The sequence below is a fragment of the Furipterus horrens genome, unplaced genomic scaffold (assembly GCF_987537825.1).
Source record: "Furipterus horrens unplaced genomic scaffold, mFurHor1.1.pri manual_scaffold_9, whole genome shotgun sequence".
In the NCBI taxonomy this organism is placed as follows: domain Eukaryota; kingdom Metazoa; phylum Chordata; class Mammalia; order Chiroptera; family Furipteridae; genus Furipterus; species Furipterus horrens.
Genome location: NW_028327179.1, coordinates 6,393,073 through 6,420,965, shown reverse-complemented (window position 1 = coordinate 6,420,965; position 27,893 = coordinate 6,393,073). Strand labels below are relative to the sequence as shown.

The 27,893-nt window shown below is 53.3% G+C and overlaps 1 protein-coding gene across 3 annotated transcripts in view; it reads left to right on the top strand.

Annotated features, from left to right (window-relative positions):
• EEPD1 (endonuclease/exonuclease/phosphatase family domain containing 1) overlaps positions 1-27,893 on the top strand; it is a 72,241-nt gene that overhangs the window by 21,799 nt on the left and 22,549 nt on the right. For all 3 annotated transcript variants that reach the window (XM_090287024.1, XM_090287025.1, XM_090287023.1), the window contains exon 3: positions 23,206-23,257. In XM_090287024.1, the coding sequence (XP_090143150.1) occupies positions 23,206-23,257 (52 nt within the window). The remainder of the gene's footprint in view (positions 1-23,205; positions 23,258-27,893) is intronic.

The window sequence follows — 27,893 nt, the reverse complement described above, 5'->3', positions numbered from 1 at the left end:
GGGTAGACACCAAAGCTCCAATCTGAGGGTAATCCGTGGTGGGGGGACACATGGGGGACAGGGACAAGGGGCGGGGCCCAGGTTCTCAGCGTGTCTCTCCATAGCATCTGGGTTTTTTGAACTATGTGAATGTATTACCTTTTAAAAAATTATATGCTAATAAAATATTTAGAATATGGTTTTAAATGTAATGTTATGTAAATAACCTGATTATTCTCTTATTATTAGAACCAAACTGATCACGGCAGCTTTTGCCCTAGGTTTCCAACGAGTGTTCCCGCACCTTCTTCCGTTTCATCTTTACAGGAAGGGTCTGGCCCTGCCCAGGCGCGCGTGGCCGGAAGTGGGCAGGGCGGGCTTGGAACCCACGATCCTTAGCACAGGGCTCCGTCTGCACCACGGAGCGAAGAGCTCCCTTCCCTTCGGCAGGAGCGATGAGCAGATATAGGCTCCTAAGCGGCGCTCTTGAAGTTCAGTCCGGCACCTTGTACCTTGTCACCCCTTTAAAGATTTCCTTCCTGTCTGTAGATGCTCTTCTGTGTGTCCGCCTCCAGTGACACTCTACCGGTCCTGTCACAATGACCTCGTGCCCCGTCCTCTGTGGACAGCAGTAGCCACAGCAGCCCTAATGCTCTGGTGTCTGTGAGGCAGGGCCTTTAGGGGGTTGGGTCAGGCGGGCCCCAGAGGGAAGGGTCTAGGCCAGCGATTCTCAACCTGTGGGTCGCGACCCCTTTGTGGGTTAAACGACCCTTTCACAGGGGTCGCCTAAGACCATGGGAAAACACATATGTAATTACATATTGTTTTTATGATGAATCACTATGCTTTAGTTATGGTTGGGGGCCACCACCACGTGAACTGTATTAAAGGGTCGCGGCGTTGGGAAGGTTGAGAACCGCTGGTCTAGGCGGTGCCAGTCCCTGTTCTAAGCCCCCGCCCTGGAGCCAGCTCACACGCCAGTCTTACAAGCAGCTGCCTGCGGGCTGTTCCAAGTGTCACCGAATGTGCAGGTGGCACGCACGCACGTGTCATACGTTGCCCACGGGGACAGAGACCTGGCTTGCCTGGCCCAGGTTTGCACGTGGCTAACACGCCATCGCGCTGGGCTCCCGGGAGAAGACAAAGAAGACCCAGGAAGCCTGAGCAGTGTCCCTCCTTGATCAAATCCGGTCACATGTGCAGAGTAGCCCAGGCTGACAGAGAGACCCCCGCAGTCTTGCTGCTGGACTTTATTTAGCATTGTCCATGACTTGTGTTGTGGGAAGCTGTCACCTGGGGCTGGTGTGGGATGTTGCCAAGCAGAGGAGCTGCTTCACACCTGACCAACAGCAGCGTGGCTCTGTGGAACGCTCACATTTGCGTGTTTGCCTCAGATTCGGTGGGTTTTGCCACCACGTGTATACCTCTCTGCTTTGGCTGCCCACACACAGGTGGGTGGCCGGCTGGGCATGGCGTTGCCATGGGCTGATGCCTGCTCCAGCCCCCGAAGGTGTTTTGATCACTTCGGATAAAGACACGTACACTCAGCGGCTCACAGACCATGCTTAACCCGCAGTCCATCTGATCCGGGTGACAGTCCCAGCGTCACGATTCAGGGTACCCAAGGGATCTGAGGCCTGGGCCTCTGTGAGGGAAGGAGAAAGCTCTGGGACAACGAGTCTGTGTTTCTTCCTTGCCCTGGAGATTGGCAGTCCCTTCCGTTGGAGGCATGGATGACTCCCTCGTTCCCTCTCATTTCACAAAATGATTACTACAAAACTCTCACAGAATACGTTTAAGATATAAAGAATTAGTGAAACAGGGAACACCCATGTGCCTCGCACCAACGTAAGGAGGAGATGTCCCTTTGTGCCCTTCCCGCACAGACGTTTGCGGTTTTGTTCCTTTGCTTTCCTGGGAGGTCCGACCACATCCGGACGCGAGCCTGAATGGGTGTGTCGTTGAGCTTCATGTAGAGGGAGCAGCGCACAGCGCATTTCTCTGCAGCTCGTGTTGTGTTCTGCTCAGCCTCGTGCCCCTGAGGTTCGTCCACACAGGTGCGGTCGCTGTAACACGTTCAGGTTCAGCGCTCTGCCGTTCCGTTGTGTGGGCGTACCGCCAGTTGCTTACCCGTTCTGCCGTTGAGAGACGCTTAGATCGGTTCCAGTTTTTGTGACCACTGCTGCCAACATCCTCATGTGTGACTCCTGGTGCACATGGGCAAGAATTTCATTTGGGAATGGATTAGAAGTAGACTGGCCTGCCGGGTGCCTGGGTAATGGATTTTATTTTATTGATCCAACTAGCAGCGAGCAACCCTGTGCCAGACGTGATTTAATAGAGATTAGTGAGTGTGTGGGTTCCCAGACCCCTTGCCCCCAGTCCCATGGGCCATGGCCCACCACGTTGCTGCCCGAGAAGGGTGCTGCCCTGAACAGCTTGTCCCTGGAGGAGGCGCCCGTAAGGGCAGAGAAAGGGGCCTCAGCCTCTGCTCACCGTTCCTAAGCAGCCCGTGCGCTCTGTGCCGGGGGCAACGTGTTTGTTTGGCATGTGGTTAGGCTGTGCAGGGATCCTATGTCCTGTATCAGCTTTCTTTTAAGCTCTGCAGAAAGCCTTTACCTTGGCACAAAGCATACGGCATAAATCAGAGCCCCCCTTTACCACCTGGCGAAAGGGACCGTTGAACATTGGAATGAGTAGAACCGGGTGTTATAAATATAGATAGCTGAAGGGCGCTCTTCTTCACTCTTTCCTTCCTAGAGGTAATGTTATGTTTGGCGGGTTGGTTTCTTCCTGACGTTTGTAGAAATCCACGGTTTTAGTCTTTTACTTCCTGAGGCTTCACAGGGAAGGGTGAGGATGGCTTTGAGGCAGGCTGGCGATCTAACCCCCGAAAGTTTATCCCAAGTGAAATCAACCTGAAGTTCTGCATGCGATTGCAGAGCGACAAGCGGAATCCGTTTCTCTGGCCCTGACCCCAGGTCCTCAGAGGGCTCTGTCGGCCTCACTTAAGGACGACAGAAATGCACCCCTGTGCCCCCCTATTGAATCGTGAAAATAGAGCAGCAGCCTTCTGGGGCGGGCCCCAATAATTGTCTATTTCCCCCTAATGGCTGAGTCCAAATTTCTGCAGTGATCTAAGAGAAACAGCACGATTCAAGGCAAGCAATTAGAAGTCACTCGCCAGAAATGTATCATTAAGGACGCACCGTCGTGCATTTGTGTGGGTGGGGTGGGAGCAGGGTCGTCGCTGTTGCCGGGGTACTTGCAAAATTTGGATTGATTAAAATTTCGTGAAGGCGCCATTCTTTCGGTCGTCTTAAGAGCTGTTATTGGAACATTAAACACCAAACTGTTTTCTGACGACGTGTGTGTAACCCGGGTTAGGTCCGATGCTGTTACGACTGTCAGTATGGGAATGACGTTTGCGTAACGTGGAAGTCAGTTGTCCCCAGCGTGCTCATCTTTTGCAATAGTGCACAAAGCCAGCAGAACGCAAGGGTGGACACAGAGCCTGTTCACCTCGACCTTGGTGCCTTTTGACTGTGTGTTCTGTCCCGGAAGTGATGTGGCGTGGTTCTCTCGGGACTGTCATCACAAGTCAACAGCCTCAGCTTCCATATTGCCTCTGCGGTTAAGCCACCTTTAGCTTTTAGGATGTGAAGTGAAGTCGTCTTTCTTTTATAAACACATTTTTAAATTGTGGTATAACACGCATAACATAAAACCACTGTAACCATGTTTAAGCATGTAGTCTGTGGGCTTTAACACCATTTGTGTTTTTGTGCGGCCATCACCACCAGGCATCTCTACAGGTTCCTGCACCTTCCCGAGTTCCTCCACCTTCCCGAGGTGAAGCTCCGTACACACTAAACACCCCCACCCCCCACCCCAGCCCCTGGCAACCACCACGCTGCTTTCTGCCTCGATGACTCTGACTGCACTTAAGAACCTCACGTGAGTGGAATTATGTGGCCTCTGGCCCCTTGTGGCTGGCTTGTTCCACTTTAACGTCCTCAAGGCCCACCCATGTCGGAGCATGTGTCCAGATTTCCTTCCTTTTTAAGGCTGAATCATATACCACATTTTGTTTAGTCATTCATCTGTAGACACTTGGGTATTTTCCCACCATTTGGCTATTGTGAATAATGCTGGTACGAAAATAGGTGTATAAATATCCATCTGCAAACCCTATTTCTCTACTTATTAGTAATTTAACTCATTTTTAACTCTGCTGGTAACTTTAAAAATTGTAATTGTTACTTTCTTGGTTAATCCTCTGGGTACAAATTTGCATCACTCTTGGACGGTCTCTGTCTGTCGCTCGCTCTCTTTTTCCTATAAGATTTTTGGAACATGTACTCTTCTTGATCATCAATATAGCAATAATGGCGGTATTTGATGATGAGGCCAGAAGGGAGAAGGAAGAGGCACTTTCTGTTCTCCCGACAGGAGTCCGTTACAAGGATGTAATTTGATCGGTCATCCGTGGGCCCGACACCGGCTGGCGTGGTGCTGGGGTCGGTCAGGTGGGCGGGAATGGCCTTCGATTCCCCTAACACTGTTGACAGGTAGGACGTGGCAGCCGGCAGCATCATGACTGCAGCTGAGACGGGCAGGCTGGGCAGCTGTCACCTGGTGCTGCGGGGAAGGGGGCCTGGGGCTGCCCAAGACTGCACCTGTGAGCAACATCAATAAGTAGCACAGTCCCCATCGGGGCCTTTCCTTCCCTCGGGTGGGAGCGCCAGCAGGTTGGTGGTGAGACTTAACTCCACACATCTTTTCTTTGCTAAAATGAGTAGTTTGCACTTAAAAAAAAAAAAAAGAGTTCTAAAATATATAAATGGCTAATTGTACATATTTGTTTTTAAATCTGTTTGGAAAATGAGTAGGTGAAGGCTTATGAGGCCCATCGGTTACTTCTGATGTCTTACTATGAGTATTAAATGTTATCAAGGATTTATATAATTTCATATTTGGGGATGCAGTGTAACAATTTATTAGCAAATACTGATTTTTCACGTTTAAAAAACTGTACTACGTGACAAGTCGAGTGTCGTTCAGAGGTTCCACTGTGACAGGCACTGTGGAAATCTTGAAGAGCCTGGTACAGTAGTAACCAGCGCCTGCCCTTCCCCCTGGCCTGGGCTGGTGTTAGTGGTGCCAGATCACTTCCATCCCATCAGTCCCCACGAGAGGTAAGATCCAGCGGGGACAGCCAGAGGCTGTGGGGGAGGGGCCTCGCCCAGCGCTGGCACGATGTGGCCCTCAAAAGTATTTTCCTGATTAGTTAACCCAATTTATGGAATTGCAAAGTCAGTGCTAATCTGAACTCTGGAGGATGAATTGTTTGATTGAAAAATAGGAATTTTTAAAAAATGCCAAGTCCTAGAAAAGGAAATGAGCGAGTGGTTTTCTTTAGTCTTGAAGCAGTAATACTGACGCTGTTATTGAATGTGCAGTGACTGTGACGTGACACGGGACTTCCTTGTGTCATCAGGGGACGTGAATCCTGCTACATGGTTTTGAAATCCTTTGGCTGTGTCATCTTTTTGGAACCTTGATATCCAGGCCGTGTTTATTGAGTACCTGCCGTGGGTAGAGCTCCAGGAGGCTTTGGGACAGAGGGAAGTATCCACCTACCACTACCCAAGGCGACGGAGAGGCCAGGCTCCCCAGAAATCGGCTACGCACCTTTCCTTCCTGAGGCTCTTTAACTTAACGGAGGGTAAGAGCGGAGGTCCTTGGGCAGACTTGGTTCCAGCCCTGCGCCTGCCACTCACTGTCAGGGTCACATAAGCTTCCTATGCCTCAGTGTCCTCATCCACGAACTAAAAACAGTGAATGAGCCTCTTTGGCTTTGATGAGAAGTGGACGTGAAGTGCGCGTGAGGCTCCTTAGCAACCCCGTAGTCAGTACGACCCACTGTTTTTAGCCGGGGCGACTCCTGTCTTGGCCCCTCCGTCTAGTGCCCACCCTCCGTGCCCGTGGCAGCGCCGGACGGAAGTCAGTGTAACGCCGACCAAGAAAGGATTTTCGCTTGAGTTTTTCAAGGCTGAGTGTTTCTGTGTCCAGCCCCAGCACCTCTCTCAGGGGAAATGAGGGCAGCGGCTAGCACGCAGGTCACTTGCAGAGACCGGCACGGGGCCGTTTCCCCTGGCTGTCTTTGTTCCTTTGGGTTTGTTTTAGTTCTCCGAGTCTGATACCTGACGGGACCCTGGCACACAAAAATAACACTGATCCAAGCACAGTTGTAAACCAACCCGCCCTTTGAACGCGGGGGAGCTGACGCTGGGAGCTGGATCATTCCGGGTGATTTTTAGAGGAGAGAAGCCCACCCCTGAGTCCTCACAGATCCTTCCTGGCCTCTGCCTTCTGGGGTGGCTGGCCCGGAGCGTGACTTGCACACCACACCCACAATGCCCGGCTTCCTCATTTTGGTGTCTTGCCAGCCGTCTTCCCTTAAGTTATTACCGGTCATTGACCTCTTCCCCAGAAAGGTGCTAAGAGGTTTATGAACTTGAAAATGGTTTCCCCATTTGCTTTTACTTGGGAACTTGAGAGTTCCCTCATTTGGACCAGGTGGTGTAAAATCGAACGACACCTGGAAAGGAGTGTATTGGTGTGAAGTTCATGAAGTGTCTGTGGTCACCTGGGGCAGCTTGGGGACTGGTCCTCAAAGTAAGCCTGGGCTGGGACTAGCAGGAGTGAGTTAGCAGGGCTAGGAGCCAGGGCCCCGAGGTCAGCCACTGTCATGGCTTTAATTCAGAGCCTTAGGTCGAGGTTTCAGCCCGGACCCCCTGTTGTGGGCAAACCTTCCTGCCACAGCTGCACAGGTACATGTGGCATGCTGGAGAGATGGGGACGGGACACCGCAGTAGCCTAGGAGCAGCTGTCACCCGGCCTGCTGGGTCCTCCCTGTTACAGCCGAGACCAAAGCTGGCATTGGAGGGGGCTGACTGTCACTTGCTGTCCACAGGGAGACTTTCAGCCCACACTGGCAAAGAGCAGTCAGCGTGGGAGTGGTTAGGGATGCATCCAGTTGCCTGGCCCATGTGAGCCCCTCTAGGGGCTGTGAATCTGGGCCCAGCTGCTTAAACCAGCCCCTCATGCCCTGTCCATCCCAGACAGCCACTCTGGGTCTCTGGCCACATACCCTTCATTCTGTGTCTCCACTGTGTGGTTCAAGGTTGCTCATTTTTGTTAGTCTGAGGCAGCTTATCCCAGGGGACAGTGTGTGGCCAGGGAGCACAGCTTTTCCGGTCAACGAGTCTGGGATCCTGAGGCTATCGGGGGCCCCCTGCCCTGTGCCCTTGAGAATAATGCCCGCGCAGCTGTGGAAGGTCAAGGTTAGGGACACCAAGTCTCTTCTGGGTGGTCCCAGTCCTGCAGTTGGAGTGCCTCACCCACACCAGCGCGGGCCAGGCCCAGGCAGCACTGGGCACCCCCCCCCCCCCGGCTTGTGCCCATCTCTAAAAGCGGACCGCGGGAGCTTTGCATTGCAGATGTGATTTTTATTTTTAAACGCTGGGAGTGATGGTGTGTGAGCAGTGACGCATCGACAGCCAGCTAATCTGTATTGTGTAGAAACACACAAACCACAAATTATTTTTGAAGAGGAAGAAAGCACAAAAACAGATGCAGCCAACTCCTCGGGTCACGTGAATTGCGGGAAAAACTCCGCAAGAGGCATTTCTGGGCAGCAGAGGGAAGGCCAGTGCGCCGAGATTGAAGGGGCGGGAAAGACAGTGTGCTTGTCTCCTTTGGGGTGGCTGACCCCTCCCTTTGTCTCTGTTTTCCAGGCACTGGGGATGGTCATCTGTAGGTGCCGGCGTTCCTTCTCCCTCTTGTCTTTAAATGACCCTGAGTAATGTCTGTGTCCACGCTGAGAAGCCCCGAAAGCTGACTTACACAGCGTGTGCATGATCACGAAGTGAACAAACCAGGGCCCCGAGCTGTAGAGCCTTACCCACTGCAGGCCCGCCCCTCAGCGCTAGGAAACCCTGGGAAGACCTGGTGTACTGAAGTCCCAGACTGTCCTATAACCCAGCCCCTCTTAAGTTAAAAAAATTGGTATTAAAATCTAGGAGTGGAAATGGTATCCCTTGGACCACCATGGGAACTAAGTTGTGTTTCTGTGAATGAAATCAGAGACCTTCCCAGATCAAAAAACATAAGCATTGGAGTGGGAAGGATTCCTTCTTCCCCGTCCCTGCTTCAGAGGGCTGGTTGGGCTGCACACTGTCCCTGAGGACCCGTGGTGCCCGGATGCTCCTGGGCTGGAATAGAAGGCTGTGGCCCAGGACCGTGCCTTGGGCCCTGTGTGGGGCATTGGGGGAGGGGCAGCCTGGCCCGACTGTCCACTGCACCTGTCTGGCTAGTCAAAGCCTGCCTGTGCTGGGCTCTGACCTGTGTCTACACAGAAGAGACTCCTGGTCCAGCACAGGAAGGAAGCAGGGCACAGAGTGGGATGTTTGCTGCAAGAACACTCACCCAGTCTTGGCGGGGGGTGGGAGGGTATCAGGGAAGGGTCCTGGAAGAACTGATGGTTAATGCCAGCCCCTCGTGCCCTGTCCATCTCAGACGGCCACTCTGGGTCTCTGACCACATACTGAAGAGTCGACCAGGAGAAGTTAGATGAAGAAGAGGCCCAGGGAACAGAGTTCCAGAGAGGGAGAGCATGCAGAGGCCTGAAGGCTGAGGCCAAGTGTGGCTGGAGTACAGGGAGAAGGCAAAATGAGGGAGAGGCCAGGCTGGACAGGAAGGGGTGGGCCCCTTCATGCAGGCCTTAGGAGGCCACTCAGAAGTGTGCGGTTCCCCCAGCGGCAGAGGGAAGTCCTGGAAAGAGCAAAGGAGCGGGTAGGAAGACCAGTGAAGCTCTGGATTGTCCATTATTACATGTTGAAGGAAGTGTGCTGTGAAGTCGCCAGATTCCCTCTCCTGGTAGAGACGTGTGTCTATAAAAGCTGCAGGGACTGCAGCCTGAAGAAAGCTCCGCTTCTGGGCTCCGTGGGGTGTTGTGTTCTGGGAGGGGTAGTCTTTTTAACATGTGCCCAAAGCTGTGTTTCTAAGAGAAGTTCAGGACTCCAGGCCATCAGTGGCCACCGTTAGTAGGTGACCTGTAGCAGACCAGCTACACCCGTTCTAGTACACTCTTCTATGGCTTTATTCCGGAGTAATTGTCACCTTCCTCTAAGATGGGCTTTGGGGCCGTGTCATCGTTTTGTGGCAGAACTGACGGTAAAATTAAGCCTTGGACATCAAGGGAGGGGCTGGAAGAGCTTGGCCTGGAGCCTGGGGTCCTCTGGGCTGGAAGCCCCGCTGATCTGGGCCTCGCCAGTCCTGGTTTATTCTCTGTGGTTTTGAACTCCAGGTGTTGAGTCCTTTTCATGCCGGAAGAACTGTGGCTGCCTCTGTTGGGAGGGCCAGAAAAGATCTGAGTTCCTATGCGAGGGACCTTCAGACTTCTAGTCCCTCCTGGTACAGATGATGCTCTCTGAGTCCTGAATTTATTTGGCTGCCACTTGGAATGGTGTCACCTCATTTGACATGCCATCCAGTCCCCGAGGGCCATCTTGGGAACAATGTGGACCTGTGTCAAGTCGTTGACTAGAGTCCTGGCCCAGAAATGCAGATTTGTTTGTGGGAGTTGGGAGCTCTTTTCTCTGAGGAATCTGGGGAAAGTTCTCCCAAAGTTGTAGATTCCCTTCTGGTGTCTGAAGCAGGATGGCCACTCCAGTACTGTCTCGCAGGCAGGGCGGAGGCAATGAACCTGCAGGCTCCTTTCCGCGTTTCTGTACCTGCCCTGGATTAACCTCCTGCCAGGCCTCACTGCAGCTCTCTGGGGAGGCCAGACCTGCTGGTGGTCATCCCTGGCATGTCGGGGACAAGTGCTGGGTTCTGGATTTGGGTCGCCAGTTCCCCAAAAAGGAAGAGTTGTGGGCAGGGAGACCAGGCAGAACATAGGGTGTATGTTGCCCATCACGGTGCGGCCCCTGGTCACAGGGCGCAGGGCAGCGCCCAGGCTTCGCCCAGTGGCTTTCAAGTGTGGCTGTTTCAGCCGGGCCTGCGTGGTCACGGGGTGGGCTGCGCCTGGACAGGAAGGAGCTCAGAAAAGCACTCAGGTGGGCGTTCTGCCACCGTTCACCTGCCTTTCCGCTTCCCTTTCCAGCAGGTGGGCAGAGGGCAGCGGAAAACCGCCAGACGCTAAAGTCGTAGCCAGTCTGGGGGAGCCTTTCCCCGGGACCCCAGTGCAGGACAGGCTGCTGCTTTTAAAAGTCCTTTCTCCTGTAGACTCGGCCGAAAGGCGCCGAGGGCATTACTGTTACAGAAAGACCGCATCGTCATTGTGAAGGCTGCCTCGTGGGAGCAGCCGTTACCCGCGGGGAAATGGGAACGTGGCAATAAAAACAGACCCTGGAGCTAGAAGACACCAGCGAGCTGGTTTCATGCAAAGCAGGCAGTGGGGTGAACATTGCCGCACTCTCATTTTTGGATTTGAAAGAAGTGTCATAAAAAGAGTACCTTTTACTATGAAAATGCAGACGAATCAGAAAAACACATAAAATAAAGAAAAACCATGCTTAATCCTACCACTTAGAATAACTGCTCTTGGCACCTCAGCAAACTCACTTCCAGTCTGTCTGTGCTGTGCTCAGGGATAAATGCTTGTTGGTACAACGGGGGGGTCGTGCTGATGCCCAGGTTCACAAACCGCTCTCTTCTTCTACTTGATGATATTCAGTCTTTCCCCCTCTGCCGTTAAATGTTCTTTTCAGCAGTAAAATGGCTGCATTTGAGGTATCGCAGTTCATCTGAGGACAGTAGCAGTAACAAAGGCGACGATGATGAAGAAGAAGAAGAAGAAGTTTTAGATAGCAGTCCCCCTTATTCTCAGGCAACCTTGATCCGAAAATATTAACTGGCAAACTGTAGAATTAAACAACCCATAAGATTTAAATTGCGTGTCATTCTGAGTAGGGCGATGAAGTCTCATGACACCACGCTTTGTCTTGCCGGGGACGTGACTGTCCCCTTTGTCCAGTGTCTCCCATGCTATTGTGCTCCCCGCCTATTGGTCACTTAGCCGTCTTGGCGACAGACGGACTATGGCAGAATCACAGGGCTTGTGCTTAATAATGGCCCCGAAGGCGTCCACCTAACTTTCTTTCCAGCATATTGTTGTAATGATTCTATTTTATTATGAGTTATTGTTGTTAGCCTCTTACTGTGCCTGATTTATGAATTGAACTTTATCACAGGTCCGTATGTATAGGCCTGCGTGGCTCTCTCAGCCCCTCCAGTGTGGGAAGGGGAAGGGGAAGGCATTTGTCTCAGTGTGAGTTGGAAAACGAAGCTGCAGGTGAAGACATTCAATGTGATTCTCCGCAAAGGAAGTGGCGCTGGAGTTTTAATTACATATTTAACTTTGGAAAATGGGACCAAAGTCCCAATGTGAGCAGGCCGTTTTGTCAGGATGAGGGACTGAGTTGCCTCTGCAAAGTGGTATTTTCTGCAAAGAGAGGACAGGGTAGCGAAGAGTGGCAAAGGCAAAACCGCACAAAAACCCTCTCTCGGACACTGGAGAAACAGGGCTGCTGACCTACATACGGGCGGGAATCTGCCAGGACAAGGAGCTCATGTTGCTGGGATGGCCTGAATCGAGGCCGCGGCACCCAGCATTCACACGCTGGCTCTGTGCGTGTGAATTCAGGCCCAGATGACAGGCAGGGCGCTGTCCCAGGGCTGCCAGACCGCCCTGACCCGCCCACAGAGCGTTTCCTGGCACCGGGAGCCTGCTGGAAGGCTGGGCAGTAACGGGGCTAAGTCCCTGGACAGCGACATGGACAAAGGAATAGGATTTCGTCATAAGAATCCCAAGACATGGAAACAACCCAGATGCCCTTTGATGGGCAGCTGAATAAAGAAGACGTGGTACCTCTGTATGAGGGAACACTACGCAGCCACAAGAAAAGATTAGATACTGCCTATTGCGACGACACACGTGGATCCTGAGAGTATCAGGCTCAGGGAGATACGTCAGGTGGAAAAAGCCAAGAACCAGGGGATTTTACGCATCTGTGGGGTGTAAAACAGAAAGCAATGGGTAAACAACCAAATAAAACTCAGAGGCACCGACCGCAGTATGGTGGCCAATAGAGGGAAGGGAGCTGGAGAGAGGGTAAGGGAAGTGAGCAACATCAAATACGTGGTCCCGGGAGACGAGGCTGTGGGTGGTGGGCGCCCGATGCAACACACAGACGATGCCTATAAGCTCCTGAACTGACGTCATCCTCATACATTCAATTAAAAAAAAGAAAAGACTCCCAAGACATGAGCGGACCTGGGGCTGCCGGGCTGGGTCTGAGCAAACAGTCTGGAACCTCACTCCCTGAAGGGCAACCTGCAATATTACACCTTCAGATGACAGAACAGTTTGAAAAGGTAAGACACACCAAGCGGCATTCATTTTAATATTTTTTACTTAATCCAGTATATCTGTAATATTAAGATTCAACATGGAAGCACATCATCGAGGTAGTGTTTGACGGTCTTTTTCTGTGTTTTTGGAAATCCGGCATGCGCTTTACCCTGCACGGCACGCCTCAGTTTGAACCCGTCACGTTGCGCGAGTGCCCCGTGGCCGCGCGGGCCCACGGCTGCCATGCGGGCGAGGGCAGGTCCGGAAGCTGAACGCCGTTGCGCCTTAGCGGGTCCGCTGGAGGGCGGCCAGGAGGCTGTTAGGCTCGTGGGATTGCTGCAGCGCTCAAGGTGTGGCATTCTTCTGCTCTTAAAAAAAAGCTTTAAACCTTAATAAGTTATAGAGTGTAATTCTTGACATTCTCACGGGGCTTTTCCGTTGGAGGGTAGTTTTATACGTTCTCCTTCGCACCGAAACCTTGAGCAGACATTTACGGAGGGTGTCCTGGGCTCCGTCCCTGACGGACCTACACCTCCTGGCGCTCAGACTCTCGCCGAGGAGAAAAACAAGTCACCGTGTGTGTCAGCGTGGTCAGGACTGTCGTGGGAATATGAGCAGGGGAAACACCTGAATTCTGCACAAGATGTCAGGGGACGCTCTTCCGAGGACGCGCGTTTGAGGGGAAAGATGCAGAAGCGGGGGGGTGGGAGGGTCTTTGCCAGGCAGATAAATAGGGATGAAGGGGAGATACATTCTGAACATGATCCGTCTGGGTGTTCATAGGACAGGGGTCTGGAGCCAGGAGTTGGGGTTGGCCTTGCCTAGAGCAGCTCTTCAGCTGGAAAAAGAGGTTCCCGGGCAAGATCTTGGGAAGGGAGCAGATGGTGGGAGGGGGCCTACCCCGAAACTCGACCTCGTGACCTCAAGTGGCCCTTGCTGGCCACGGCCCGTCTTTGTGCTGAGACGTGGAATAAGCATTTCATTCAGTTCTGTATTGTCCTTACACTCGGGTTTCAGAGGGTGTGTGCTTTACACGCCACTGCCGTGTCTCTGTTGTGGGTGCCAGGGAGTCTGGGGAGAAACCACCGCGGCTACAACCGCGGGGGGACGGCCTGCCCGCGCGGCAGGATTCTGACCGGGCGGGGAGCTGCTTGCCTCTTGTCCACACAAGGCCCGTGGCCACCACGAGGGCAGGACAGAGACAGCGCCACTGCCCTCCAGGAACGGCGAGCCTCCTCTGCACTCGGCCGTCTTTATTTTTATCTCATCAGCGAGTTCCTCTTTTTAAAGTGTGAATCCTGGTGACCCGAAGGAGCTGCTGGCCTGGGCCCGGGCCAGCGGGGCCAGGTCACTGCAGTTCACAGGCACCCAGGGCTGGGGCGGCAGTGACGCGGGTTCCCTGTGTGGCTGCGTGGGGGCGGGCGGGGCACGCTCACCCTTGCCGGGGCAGCAAACGTCCCGCCGGACTGGCACGTTCTCACGCTGGGAAAACATGGTGCCCAAAGTGGCCTGGGGCCCGTGTCCCCCCTCCCTCGTCCCCTTCCTAGCAGCCTTCTTAAAAGAACGAGCAAAGTTTGGATGTTCATATTTAGAAACACAAAGCCCAGCGTGTGTACCTCGGAGCCTGGCTGTTGGTAGATTTCAGGCCTGCTGGCTTCGTCGTTCACGCACGGGAGGCTCTCTGAGGCGTCACCTGAGCTGATGAGCAGGACAGCGGGGTTTCTCGCTCCGGGGCTGGGCCCCGACCGGCAGGGGGGTGCGCCTTCCCTGGAGCGAGTGGCCTGCGGCAGCTGCCCCAGGTTCCAGGGGATGATGCGGTGGATTTGAGAGACAGGAAGGCGGGCAGCTGCTGCACCCCTCTGCTGGCTGACCCCCGAAACTCACTTGAGTCACAGGGAAGAAAGAATAGTATTTGTGGGCCCCGTACGCTGCGTGAGGGCCAGTGCTGAGTACGTTTCCTACGTAGGCCTGTGAGTCTCACACAGGGGTTGTGTGAGCGTATCATCATTAGAAGCCTTTTCCCTTCCTTAGGGAAGTGGTTCTTCGGGTGTGGTCTCCACACCAGCATCGCATGGGATCTTATTAGCAATGCAGATTCCTAGCACCCCCCCAATCTCCAGAATGAGGACTCTGGGAGGGGCCCAGCCCTCCATTTTCACAGCCCCTCCAGGCAACGCTGACTCACTTTAAGCTTGGGAGCCCCCCCACCCCTCCGAGAGTTGAGGAGCAGAGGCCTGGAGCCCCTCTGCACCAAATCTCGAGCATGGGGTTTTGGGCAAATTAGGCAGCAACTACTCTGTGCCTCAGTGTCCCCACGTGTAGGTCAGGGATACTACCATGGGGCCGTGGGGCTGTGTGGGTCACATGAAGTAAAATAGGCTGAAACCAGGATGCGTGTCCTAAGTGTTTGCTCTGACTCACTCTGAGTCCCCGGGCTTTGGTCCCAGGTCTGTCTGACCTCAAGGCCACTTCCTCATTTCATTGTACAGCTGCCCCTTAAAATGATGGCCGCGCCCTGGGTCCAGGCTGGCAAGGAGGGTTCCTTCCTCGCCGCCAGCCCTTGTTCCCTCGTAGGACCGGAGCTGCTCAGGACCCGAGAGGGATTTTAAAGCCAGTGCGGAGCTTGGCCTGTGGGTGCCATTGTTGATTAGTGGGGTCTGTCCGGGTGCTTGGGGGGCTTCCTTCCTCCTGTTGGGGGTGGTTGTCAGGTAACTCAGTGTGAATTCCTGACTCTTTCCTGTTGCCAGGTTTAAGAAGAGGCTGAGGGCGCCACGGCTGGAGGGGCCGTGGGGGCTGCGTGTTCGGGGCAGATTAGCAGGAGGCTGCGTGTGGCTTGCGGACCGAGCCTGGCCCGGGAAGCACCGTGCTCCTTGGCCTGATGCCGTCTCTTCTGGGCCTGGGGGGTGGCTCTGGCCACCGGAGCAGGCTGTTCCAAGTCCTGGCCGCGTCGCTTCCCATTTCATCGTGACCGATCGGAGCTTTGAGCTCCTCTTTACAGTTATGGAAAAGGTGGCCGTGACAAAGCACCAGACTGCGTGGCCTAAACAGCAGAAACGTGACTTCTCTCAGTTCTGGGGACCGCACGTCTGAGACCAGCGTGTCTACTGGGCTGGCTTCTTTGGGGCCTCCCCTGCTGGCTTGCAGATGGCCGTCTCCTCCCTGTGTCTTCACGTGGTCTTCTGTCTGTGCACATCTGTCCTCATCGCCCCTGCTTGTAAGGACACCTGTCCCTGGATGAGGGTGGCTCTGTTGGCCCTATTTTCACTTAATTACCTTTGTAAAGACCCGATCTCGATTCCAGTCCCAGTGGGAGGCACTACTAGGGGTGAGGACTTCCTGATATGGACTTTAGGGAGGGGACGCTGCCCAGAGCCTCAGGAGAACAGCAGCGAGGGGCTGCAGGGGCCAGCCCGGTGCAGGTGATTCGCGGCCGAGGTGGGCAGGGTCTGGCAGGGCCGGCACGGACAGCGGTGTCATCGCGGGGCCTGGGCACGGCCGTGGGTCGGTCCTGCCAGCGTGTGGATGAGCCTGCTGGTCCTGGAAAGGGGTAGACGCTCTGCTGAGTGGGAGGGACAGCGAAGAGCGTGGGACAGACACACGAGAAGCAGAAGGAGGCCATCTTGCAAACTGGACATCACGACCCAAGGTCAGCTGGGCTGAGTACTCTGTTTGTGACATTTGACTTTTTAAGCAGAGTTTCCACAGGAAGTAGAGGTCCTGTCTGAGACACGAGCGTTGTACCGGCCCACCTGGCTCCCCCACTGCGCCGCTGGGGGTCTCCCCACAGAGTCCCCCGCACCAGGTGTGCACAGGAACGCTCGGCCGTGTCCTGCGTCAAGCTGGCTGTGTTGCATCCTCGTGGAAGTGGCCTTCTTCGTTAGCTAGCGTGCCCTAACTCCGTGGTCCCAGTGCGCTTCCCAGCTGCCACATCTGCCTCTCCTGGGAGCTTGCGGGCAATGCCAGCTCTCAGGCCCCACGGCAGACCTGCTTCAGGAGAAAACTCGGGGGTGGGGCCCAGCAGTTTGTTTGAACGACACTCCAGGTGACGCTCACCGAGGCCCCAGAGCCACTGTCCTCGATCCAAAAATACATGCAGACGGTTGTTGGAAATGCACACGAGCCTCCAAGCCGCCGTGTCTTTTTTCCCTCCCACCTGCTTCCTGGGAGAGCTTTTGACGCTGTCAGCTTGGTCCCTGAGCTCGGAGAACTGGGCTGACGGAGTGACAGGTCCCTGTCCTGTCCAGCATCTTCTGTATTACAGCGTCCGCAGTTCCTGCCGGGATCCCGGGCAGCTGTCCTGGCCTGACTGCCCGCACCGCGAGGTCTGAGCCAGCCAGGGCTGTTGCGGGGAGGGGGAGGGGAGAGGGAGGTTGGGGCTGGGAGGGGGCCTCCCGGGCCTCCCTGAATTCCGTGTTTTAAGTTAAAGACAGTGAGGGGCCGGAGGGGCCTGATTTACAGGCCGGAGGATAAGGTTTCACACAGCAGCTGGAGTTCAGAGCAATGGCACCAGGGGACCCCTGGCTTTGAAGACTGTCCGAGATGCCATTGCTTAACAAAAACCAGCCGTGGCCGGCCTCCCTCCTCCCAGAGGCGAGGCCGGGTCACCAAGCCCCTAGTGCTCCTGGGGGTGCCCTGGAGATCAAAGCTTGGCAGCGCGGGTGCTGCTGTTACTTGCAAGGGGCTCGCCCTCGGCCGCAGCCCGCAGTGTGGACAGCCAGCAGCCCGTCTTCATGGCTGAGCAGATCGAGTGGGTTTTCTCCTCTTGGCAACTCGGAGGGACAGGCATCCAGAGGCCAGCCAGGTCCCCCACACGTCTGAAGCTGACTCCAGAGGCCAGGGGGGACGTGTTGCAGGTAACCGAGGCTCTGAGCACAGGGCAAGGGCCCGTTTGTCCCTGACGCGGAGCCCTCAGCACCTTCTGGAAGCCTGCAGTCACGATGCCCAGCGGCCTTGCTGTCTGGGGTGTGTGGTCCAGTCTGTTGAGCACCATAGGTCCCGGGACTGGGGGTGGCTGTGGCCACAGGAGAGGTCTTGGTGAGGATCTGGCCGTCCTGGGGACCCAGGGCCGGCACTGCCCCTGATGCTGGGGCTGCACCTGGTGGGAGGAAAGAGCAGGTAGCTACCTGCAGCGTCACTGCACAGCCCCCACTCCCCGCCCCCGAAAACCTCTGGGCTTCAGACTGCAGAGGGGTGTCCAGTCTAACTAAATTCTTTTGCATTCCACATACTTGAATGGGTGAACCTTCCCCAAACGCAGGGAAGAGGCCCACCCCCAGCTCCAGTTCTGGTTGACCCCCACGATTCTGAGCCAATGAGTAAAACTTTCCAGACTCTCTCTTTAAAAAGTTTTTCTCTCCAGCGAGTGGGCTTTGATCATACTTCTTGCAGTTGCTGCAGCCACTTCCTTGGACGGCTGCCCTCCCGCCCGCCACTCACCCGCTCTGATGAAAGAAGAACAGAAATCGGCCACTAAGAGTTCAGTTCCTCCGGTGACCACATCAGCGTGCATTTAAGCCGCGTAATAACACCGTTCCCCCCTTTGGATTAGGGAGGGTTTACTCAAGTCATGCAGGCCGAGGGAGCGAGCGGGTCGCGCCGTGGCCGGTGCAAGTCTCCTTCTGCAAAGCAGTTTCGCAAAAGTGTTTTAAATTCCTCAGAACGCGGGACCCTTTGACCTCCTGGAAGCTTGTTGTTTGAAACAATTAAAGGTATTCGGAAAGGAGTGTATGCAAAGTTTTCCCCCAACGTGATCATTAGAACAGTGAAAAATTTCAGAGAGCCTTGGCGTCCAACAAAGATTATTCCAGTGTAGAGCTGTATTTATGTCTACATGTACGTCTCCATTAAAATTACATCCAATACTTAATGACGTGGAATTGCGTCAATAATGACCATAATTTATCATTTAGGGGCAATTTAAAGATAACAGAAACAGCAGATACAATATTCAGCTTTATAAAATGGATACATTTATTTTTTTAAAGTCTAAAAGGATGTGAATCAAAACATTAGTGGTATTTTTTAGGTAGCAAGATTGTGGCTGATGCTTCTCTTCCTTCTGTGTGTGCGTGTGTGTGTTTTCTAAATTTTCTGCAGGGAAATGTTCTCTGTCAAGAACTTCTTTTCAAAAAACAGATAAGAGGTTCTTGTGAAATCTACCCTCATACTTGCTGCTTCCAACCACTCCCTGCCCAGAGAAGCTCCCTGGCTGGTCTGTATTGCAAGGGCGGGTGAGCATTTGCTTCCTGTGGATTAATGAGGCCTTTCTGCCTCTGACAACACCCAGAGGCGACTTTGTCTGGCCTAAGAGGTGAAAGGTCTGCAGCAAAAGTCAGATGAGGAATTTGGGCTGAAGCGTTGAGAGGGAACCACAGACCGCGTATTGTGTTAGTAACTTTCTTACGTCCAGTATGTGCTCGCAGCACCCATAGCGTTACCTCTCACCTGCCTCGTCAGGGGCCAGTGAGGTTCCATCAGTCCGCAGCCCTAAGGCGTCCCGGGCTGCAGGGATGCCCTTGCCTTCTGCTTCTTCAACTGTGCTGTCTTCCTTCCCTGCCACTGGTGTCCGCCTGGCACATGCCCACCGCCACCTCTAGTTCTGCTGGAGACCCCGCGGTTGCAGGTGCCCCTGGCTGGATAAGACATCTGCCCTCAAGCGCCTCACCTTGCGTGCATTCTAGGACTTTCTAAGTGTGGCCCATCTTGACTTCAGAACTTCCCCTTGAGTTGCCATTTTTCTAAATAAATCACTGCTTGGTGTGATGTGCCTCTCTTCTCAAAGTCAAGTGCAGAAAAAGAAATTGCTGCTCATGGCAGCGCCCATCTGATGGAGCGCCGCCGTTCTCGGGGCATGCCAACCAAGCTCACCCGGCAGAAACGTCCCATGTCGCCCAGCTCTGCTGGTCCGCGTGGGGACCTGGGAAAGTCTCATGGAGACGCGCCTCCCTGGGCTGTGCCCGAGCAGCCTCCTAGACCCTGGAAGCAAGGGATTTGGGGTTCATCCTGGTCCCCCTGGCGCCTGGCACAGTTTCTGACGCATAGAAAGGATTCAGTGTATGTTTGCAGAATTAGCAAAAGGGATGGAAGGTGGGAAGGAAGGAGGGAGAGAAGGAGGAGCAGGACCGAAAGTGAGAGATGAGCCCTGGCCGGGTGCTTAGCTGGTTGGAGCGTCATCCCTGACCCCAGAAGGTAGCGGGTTTGATTCCCGGGCAGGGCGCACAGCGGGGGTGCGGCTTCCATCCCCAGTCAGGGCATGCACGGGGGCACCCAACTGATGTCTCTCTCTCTCTCAAATCGGTAAACATATCCTCAGGTGAGAATTAAAAAGAAAAAAGAAAGAAATGAGAGACGAGATTCCCTTCCAGGTGAGAAGTCAGAGGTGTCGAATGGAGCGCTGGGTAAATGGGCTTGTTGTTCCTTCGTGTGTGAGATTCCCTCCCAGGGAGTGTCCTGTGCGCTGGAAGGATCTGATACCAGAAGCAGGAAAGCGATACTGTCAACCTGGAGGGTTTCCAGTGAGGAAAGAAAGAACATGAGGGTAGTTATGTAACAGGAAGCACCTCCCATAGCCGAGGACCCCAGCGGTGAGGAGTTAGAAAGCACAGCTTCCTGAAGAGACCCAGCGGGCAAGGTGGCGGTGGCGGCAGCTTCGTGTGAACACGCTCTGCGCTCACCTTGAACCTCAGACCGTGTAGACTTGCGTGCCCGGACACCGTCTCCCCATCTGCTGCAGCGTTTCTCCCCTGCCCCTCACACAGTCTCGTCTTGTGTCACTGGGTTTAGTGTGGAAACATGTCTCTGTTTTTTCTTTTTCTTTTTTCAGTACCTCTCCCACATTAATACTATTTGGTATTGTTTCTAGAGCAGATGTGACATTAGTTTAATCTCACATGACAAACTCCAATAGGCTGGTTGGGGCTCCTTGGAGTGCTGAGAAGGATTCTCAAGCTGTATCTTAGTTAAAAGGGGACAATTGTCATGAAGGAGGCGGAGAGGGCTGGGGAGCAGCCATATGCATGCTGAGCGTCTGCCATCCTTGCTCAAGAGGCGGGCAAAGGGTCGGGAGCAGGGAGTGGCGTCCTTCAGGCTTTGACGTAAGTAAGAGGCAACGGAAGTCGCTTTAATGTCATTGCATTCAGAGCCTGAGGCTGTTGGTTTGGGACTTGTGTTCTGCAGTGGTTTCAATGTAGTGTCTTTGCAAATAGGGAGGAAAAGAGAGTGGAATGTCCTCACAGTGTTCAAACCTTTTCTCTGACCTATTAATATCTGATATCTGATCCCACATTGGGCTTTAGGATCGTGAAGAGGGGCAGGAACAAGAGACTATTTAAAAAGTTCCGCCAGTATAAATATTTTCCGTGGTTATTTTAGAAGCAATTTAAGCTTCTGAAACTTGAGCCCCAGCTAGAAACTCCTTAGCATAGGAATTGCCGTCCAGATTTGTACCCTGGAACCAAGACTCGTAGGCAGGGAATCAGGGTATGCTGAGGCGTGGCCTATGGCTGCAACCTGCCCTCAGACACACTGAATGGCAGGCATCTAGGCAGATGTACGGAGCCCCTTCCACTGAGGGGGACACCCTTGCTCATCTCCTTTGAGGCCTTCTTTTTTGGATGGAGAGACTGAGGCTTGGCCATGGATTTGACCTAGCCAAGCCAGGAGGGGTGAGCTGCAGTAGCGGCCTGGCCTTAGGCAGCATGGCCCTGCCAGTAGTAGGTCAGTAGCTTTTCCTTGAATACTTCCCAGATATCAGTTAGAGACACTACAGATGCAGTGGCGAGGAGACCCTTGAGTCCCTCAGCCTCAAGGAGCTTCCATGCTGGTTGGGAGGAAACCGACCAAAGCATGCCCAGCAAATAAATGCTTTACGACCCCATCATCAGTACGCTGAAGCAAAGACGACGCAGTGGCCGGGGGCGTTGCGTGGAGGAGACAGCCTTGCATTTAGCCTGAGTGGCGCAGCGAGTGGGAGTGGGTGTTCAAAGCTCTGGGGAAGACCCTTCCAAGCCAGAGAAACAACAAAGCAAACGTGCCCAAGAGACGAAGGAAGGAAAGTCAACGTGATTGGAGCAGAGGGAATGCCCACGTCCTGTCCATCAGCCCCGACGTTTGCTAAATCATTGTTGTTAGTGGTGGTGGTTTCTCGTAAGCCTTAAAAACTTCTAGTGCACTTCCTGGCGTAGCTCTTAAGTCATTGCATTGGGTTGGATAGCGCTTGCTGAGCCGCACAGAGAGATTACGGAGATTTGGTAGATTAGGGTGAACCTTGTCGTGGGCACAACCCACTGTGAGCAAGGTGTGTGGTGCAGGTGGGGCCCCTTTCTGCTCCGGAGAGCCCGTGGGCGTCGGGCACAGTGGCCAGGGACCATAGCAAATTAGCCAGGTAAGGAGGGAGTGCGCTGGCCCTCTCAGCAGGGACCCACCCCTAGGTAGTGGCACTGCCCTCTCCTGTCTCCTCCTTTGTGCCCATGAGTCCTGCCTTGGCTGCCTGCTCATTGTGACCTTGAACACGTCAGAAGCCACTTGTCACAAAAGGGAAAATACCTCTCCTGTCACATCTCGGTTGCTGGCTGCCGTCTGGGCTCTGGCGCCTGGACTGGAAATGGGTGGGCTGTGTCCACCCTGCGCCCTCCCCCTCCCCTTGGTGCCTTTGCCTGTGCTGGCCCTCTGTGGGTCGCTGTTGTCCCCAGCCCCCTCCCCCTGGCAAAGCGTACCCGGCCCCTCCTCCAGGAAGCCTTCTCTGACCTCTCCTGGGCCAGGCTCCTCTCTGAGTCTCAGCCCGTCCACGCGGCACACCGCACCTCGTACCCTGGCCTGACTGCGGCCTCCAATGTGCTGTGAGCCCCTGGTGGGCCGTGGGCACATCAGAGTTGTCATGTACCCTCGGCTGCCTGCACACAGTAGGGCTTGATCCACGGGCAGGAAGCCAGGGAGCTGCTGAGCAGGCCTCTTCGTAAGCCCTGATTTTAGCTCTTTGCTTGTTATCATCAAAGGGACATCAGGGCAGGATTAATACTGAACACGGACGACTATTTTCTTCTTTATATTCCTCTGAATTTATTCAAATTCCTTACATGAAGCAGCTATCAATTACTTCTGTTTTTTTGTAGTGAAATGTACGTAACAAAATTTACTGTAACTTTAATCATTTGTAAGTATCAAATGCAGTGGCCTTAAGGACATTCCCATTGTGCACCCATCCCCACCCTCCGCCTCCGGGACTGTCTTGTCACCTGCAGTGGGACTCTGTCTCCAGGAAGCACTGACTCCTACCCACCCCTCAGTGCGTGGGAACCATCCTGCTGCTTCCTGGCTCTGAGTTTGACAGCTCCAGGGACGTCATAGAGGTGGGATCACATGGCATTTGTCCTCTGTCGGGCTTATTTGTTTCATAGTGGCCTCAAGGTCACCCCGTTGCAGCACAGGCCAGAATGTCCTTCTTTTTAAAGCTGGATCGTATTCCGTCGTATGCATGTACCCGATTTGTTTGTCCACGCATCAGTGATGGACATTTGGGTGGTTTCCGCCTTGTGGCCACGGCAGACAGCTCTGCCGTGAACACGGGTGTGCACATACCTGTTCAAGTCCATGTTTTCGACTCTTCTGGGCATTTGCACTTCCATAATACAGAGGCGTTTTAAATAGTTGTGAAATGGTCATTCCCATTCAAACCCAAGGTCACCTGACGATGGGAGGTGACGCAGAAATGCAGACCGAAATTTCAGACTTTTGTTCTTGTGACCTGCGTGATGCTTGGTGACACGAAATGGCTTGTTTTTAAGTGTGGTTTTAATTTTTTCTTACAGCATCAAGCTTCTGGCTGTGCAGGAACTCCTTGACAGAGAGGCCTTGGAAAAGGTAAATATTTTGTTCTTCCTACCCTACACTGACAACCTCGGAGCAGAGTGGCACACACAGAAAAAACTCAGCTTCCTGTTGCCAGAGACAGCGCTTCCGCAAAGTTTATCTGCTTCTTTGTATTCTTAACAGTCAGCGCTCCGTGCGCCACTGAATCAAACCCCCCCACGTTGCTCCTCTGTGTTCACACTTGCAAACCCTACCTGGCTGGGCCCTCCGGGGCAGTGACGGCAGAAGCTCACCCCGCCATGGGCCGTGCTCTGGAGCAGACACCGCACCCCGGACGCCACCCAGACTCCCTGAGGGCCACCTCACCCCATGTCCGCTGCGTGTGTGATTATCTGGGGATGATGGGCTCGAGGCCCAGAGAGGTGACGTAACATGGTGGAGTAAGGAACTGAACCCCGTGGTTCCATTTCGAAAGTCAATAATTTTTCTAAATTCATAGACAAGTTCATGAGTGCGAGATTCTTTTGGGGCTACTTCTGAGGATTGGGAAACTCAAACGGAGGCGGTCATTGTGCCCTGAAAGGGCTACCTGGTGTATCTCGGCTTTCTTTGTTCAAGTCAAGACGCAGCTGGGATCCCTGGCCAGCTGGGGGGTTCAAGTTCTGAGTCCAAGGTGGGGTGGGCTCCCCAAAGCAGGCTGGGCAGGTGCCAATGAGGCCAGGCTCCCAAGTGCCACCCACAGACCCCCCAACTCATACTCCGCTGCCCCTCTGGGTAGCTCAGGACTCCCCACCTACGTGACTGTGGGTGTTAATTGGAGGGAAGCACTGATGTGATATTATTTTATTTCTAGATTTAAACCGTTTGGGTTAGCGGTCAGCCTACTTGTTGGTACCGAAGCTGACTTTGTTTTTACGCACCGAGCCGCGATGTGAGGGGTGGGGGGTCTGGGCTCTGGCTCTAAATTTAACGCCCATCGGCCTCATTTCGATCTTGGGTAAAGCAAGGCTCGTGCCGCCCGCCTGGCCTCGCACCGGCGACGTGACAGCCAGATGAATTAGTGTAGTTGAAGGGCTTTCTAAATGCGAAGGCACTCAAGTCATATTAATTCTTAATTATGGATATCAATTCTTAATGAGCACCCAGACATTAAATCGTACTAGATCCAGGAGTACATGGAGATTCTTCGTATGGTCCTGAAACTTTTTAAAAGTTCTCTCTCCTAAAGCAATTCTCTTTTCAGTATTCACTGCTGTTTTTTGTTTTACTTCTCAATTTAAAAAATCAAACCAAAGCAACAACATCAGACCAAGCTGGGGAGCCTGTGGAGTCTGTGGGCTAAGGGGCATCAGAATAATAAAAACGCAGGCACCAGAGATATTGGCGAGGGCTCTGGGGCTCTTAGGGTCTGATCGCGAGAGGCCGCACAGTTCGGCCGACGTGGGGTGCGGACTGGTGGGGTCAGACAGCCGGGGTCCGGAGTCTGCCTCCTCCATTCTGACTGTGATCTAATCCTCCCTGGGCTTCAGGCTCCCAGACTGCAGAGCGGGAATCTCTATAATCCACAGTCACGGAGGTTTCCAAAGATGAAGCAGGTGTCAGTGTGAAAGGCTTAGACTGTGTCTGGCGCTGAGGGGTCCCTCAAAGTGGACCTGTTACTGCCCCTCCCTCCTCCTCCTCCTCCTCCTCCCCGAGTCTGGTGGTGGTTTGGTACTTTGTCCGCGTGTGACCAGCAGACAGCTTTACAAGGCGGTCGAGGTAGGCGCAGGGGCCAGCCGGGAGCCAAGGGCACAGTTCCTTCCTCCTTTGGGTGGTGAATTCGTTAGCCACTCACTCCACAGGCCTCTGCTGAGCTTTCTCTGTGCCAGGCAAGGAGCAAACTAACTGCTCTCTGTGCTTCCTTCCCACCCTAGCTCCCTTGGGTGTCCTTTCCACCGTGGATCCTTGGTTGCACTGGGAAAAGGGGGAAATTCTCCTTCTCACACTCTGCTTTCTGACATTTCTCTCCTCTGTGCTCCAGGGCTCTGTACTGGGCTTCATGCCGTGCGTTTTATCTGTCTTCCTCACCATCGACACATGCTTTCTGGGGAGACCCGAATGGTGACCCCCCACCATACATAGAGCCGCCGGGTTCCGATTTTTACCCCTTCAGCTGTTCTTTGTCTTAAATCGGGTGCAGTATGTTGGGGACACATGGGATGCCAGGTCTCCAAAGTGCCCTTCTCCGCTAACACTACAGAAAGCCATCTCCCGGACAAGTGACAGTGATATTTGTCACTTATTAAAAAAATAAGCTATAAACCCTACAGCTAATAATCTTATGTTGCTCTACCAATTTCTTGTTTAGAAAATTGGTCAGAACCACGAGAAGATGATTTAATGTGCGTGACCGTCAGGACAGGTGACAGTCCTCTGAGAGGCGTTTGGACCTGGCGGCCATTTGGTCCGATGTGCGCGAGCCGCGGAGGGCCAGGCCTTGCTCTGGGGGTGGTGTGGGCCTCCGGCGCTGCCCTCTTTGCTTTAAGGGTGGGGCGCTTTTGTGTTTTTTAAACTTAAGTTGCACAGACTTATTTCCCAGGCTTTGTAAACAGGCCCACCTCATGCCTTTAAAATATGGCATTGCATGAAAGGAAATAAAAATATTGGTACAGCTTGATTTAGTAGGATCATTTTTCAATGACCCTTTCAAACAGCTTCCTGCAAAGCTGCAAACAATAGTTTGGCCGTCAACTCCAGCTGGAGGTCACCCTCCTCCTGAAGGGTCAGAGGGCAGAGCACTGGCCAGCCCAGCCCTAGACCTGCCGGACTCACGGCCATTGCCCGCGCTAACCGCACGCCCACTCCAGCCTCCCCGGCCTCGCAGGCCGTGCCTGAGACCCGGCCGTCGAGCAAAGCTGGCTGTGTCCACGCCTGGTCCTCCGGCACCCGGGCTCTGGGGACCCACAGGCTGGGGTGAGACCCCCCTGCGGTTTCCGAGCTGTGGGACCTCTCTGGCAGGTTACTGATAAGCCTCGGTTTCCTTTTAGCATTGGGGGGGAGGGTGCGGGTCACAATGATACTCTGTGGTCATCGTCATCATCATCATCATCATCGATACCTCGTATGGTCACCATCATCAATATCTTATACCATCATTATCATCGATAACGCTCTCTGCCTTCTCTCTGGAGAACCCCCACTTGAGATTGATTTGTTGCCATTAGCACATTGCTAAAATAGGAGCCTCCCCCTTTGCCGGATAGTCTGGGACGAAATGCCTGCCTGTCTTTCGTGGGGGCCGCTGCCAGGCGCTTTCCCAGAACCTCAGCTTTGAAGTCCAGCTCTTGGTCTACTTTTTCTACAGGTGGAGCACGTGGTCTCTAAGTGTTTTAGTGCTTCTGTGTTTGATAAATGCATTTCCCCAGTGAGCCTGGGCCCAGGAAAACGGAACTTGGTATTTAGACCAGTAGCTAGTCAGGGTCTCTTCCAGCCAACATCTGTGAGGTATGTTTTTTTCTAGTGGGATGCATTAGGTCAGTGTCTAATCGTGATCCAGCTCATTGTAATCATGTTCCTGGCTAAATCCCGCTCACAGGCAGTTTGCTACCTTCCCTGAAGGGGACAGCAAGCAGAAATGGGGACCCCTGTGGAGCTCAGAGCTTGGGCTCCCCCAGGCCCTGTGTGGAGCCCGGCTCAGGTGTTCAGGGGCCACCAAGGCCACCTTGCACCAGCTCCACGTGGCCAGGCGTACGCGGGGCCCCGCCCCTGCTGGAGAGGGCTCTGGGGTGGGCTCTTCCCAAGCCCCTCAGCTGCCAGGAAATGGAGCATCTTGGTGAATGATATAGGTCAGGCTTCACAGTTCATTTAAAAAATAAAAAGAAGCAGAAGAAGATGCACTTTATCCTGACTCTTTTAAAAGCATCACAAGACACCGTGTAGATTTAGGGGCCCCCACTGCTTTTCTGTTTTTATGAAAAGCTCTTATTTGGAGTGAACAGCAAGTAGAGTCCCTGAATAGGACTTTTAAATTCCCTTAAGCTTTACCAACTACCGAAGATAAGCTAATTCAACGACGAGTGACCTTTTATTTACTATGCTTTTTTTTAGTGATTTATTTTCTTAGTGGTTGCTCTAGAGTTTAACATATGCATCTTAATCGATCAGATTTATACCAGCTTATTTCAGTGAGATATAGACACGCCACTCCTATGGAGTTTTTATCCCTTTCCCCTTTCTGTGCTCTTGTTACACATGTTACATCTAAATATGCTGTCGACCCAACTATACATTGTTACATATTCCTCTGCCTTTCAAAGAAGAGGAGAGGAGAAAGCAGAACAAGTATATATCAGGTTGGCCAAAAAAATTTGTTTCGTTTTTTTTCCGTACCATGGCTCTGGTAGTGCTTGGTTGTCTTCAACTGCATTTGAAACAATTTTGTCGGATGATATTGTGCAGCTGTCATAGCAGCATGCCGTAAGAAAAAAAAGAAAAACGTATCAAAACTGGTGAACATTTGTGCAGCCATTTTAATATTGAAGATGGAAGAATATCTGCAACATTTTTTAACATATTATGCTTTATTATTTCAAGAAAGGTAAAAATGCAATTGTAATGCAAAAAAAAAAAAGATTTGTGCAGGGTATGGAAAAGGTGCTGTAACTGATGGAACACGTCAAAAGTGGTTTGCAAAGTTTCTTGGTACCAC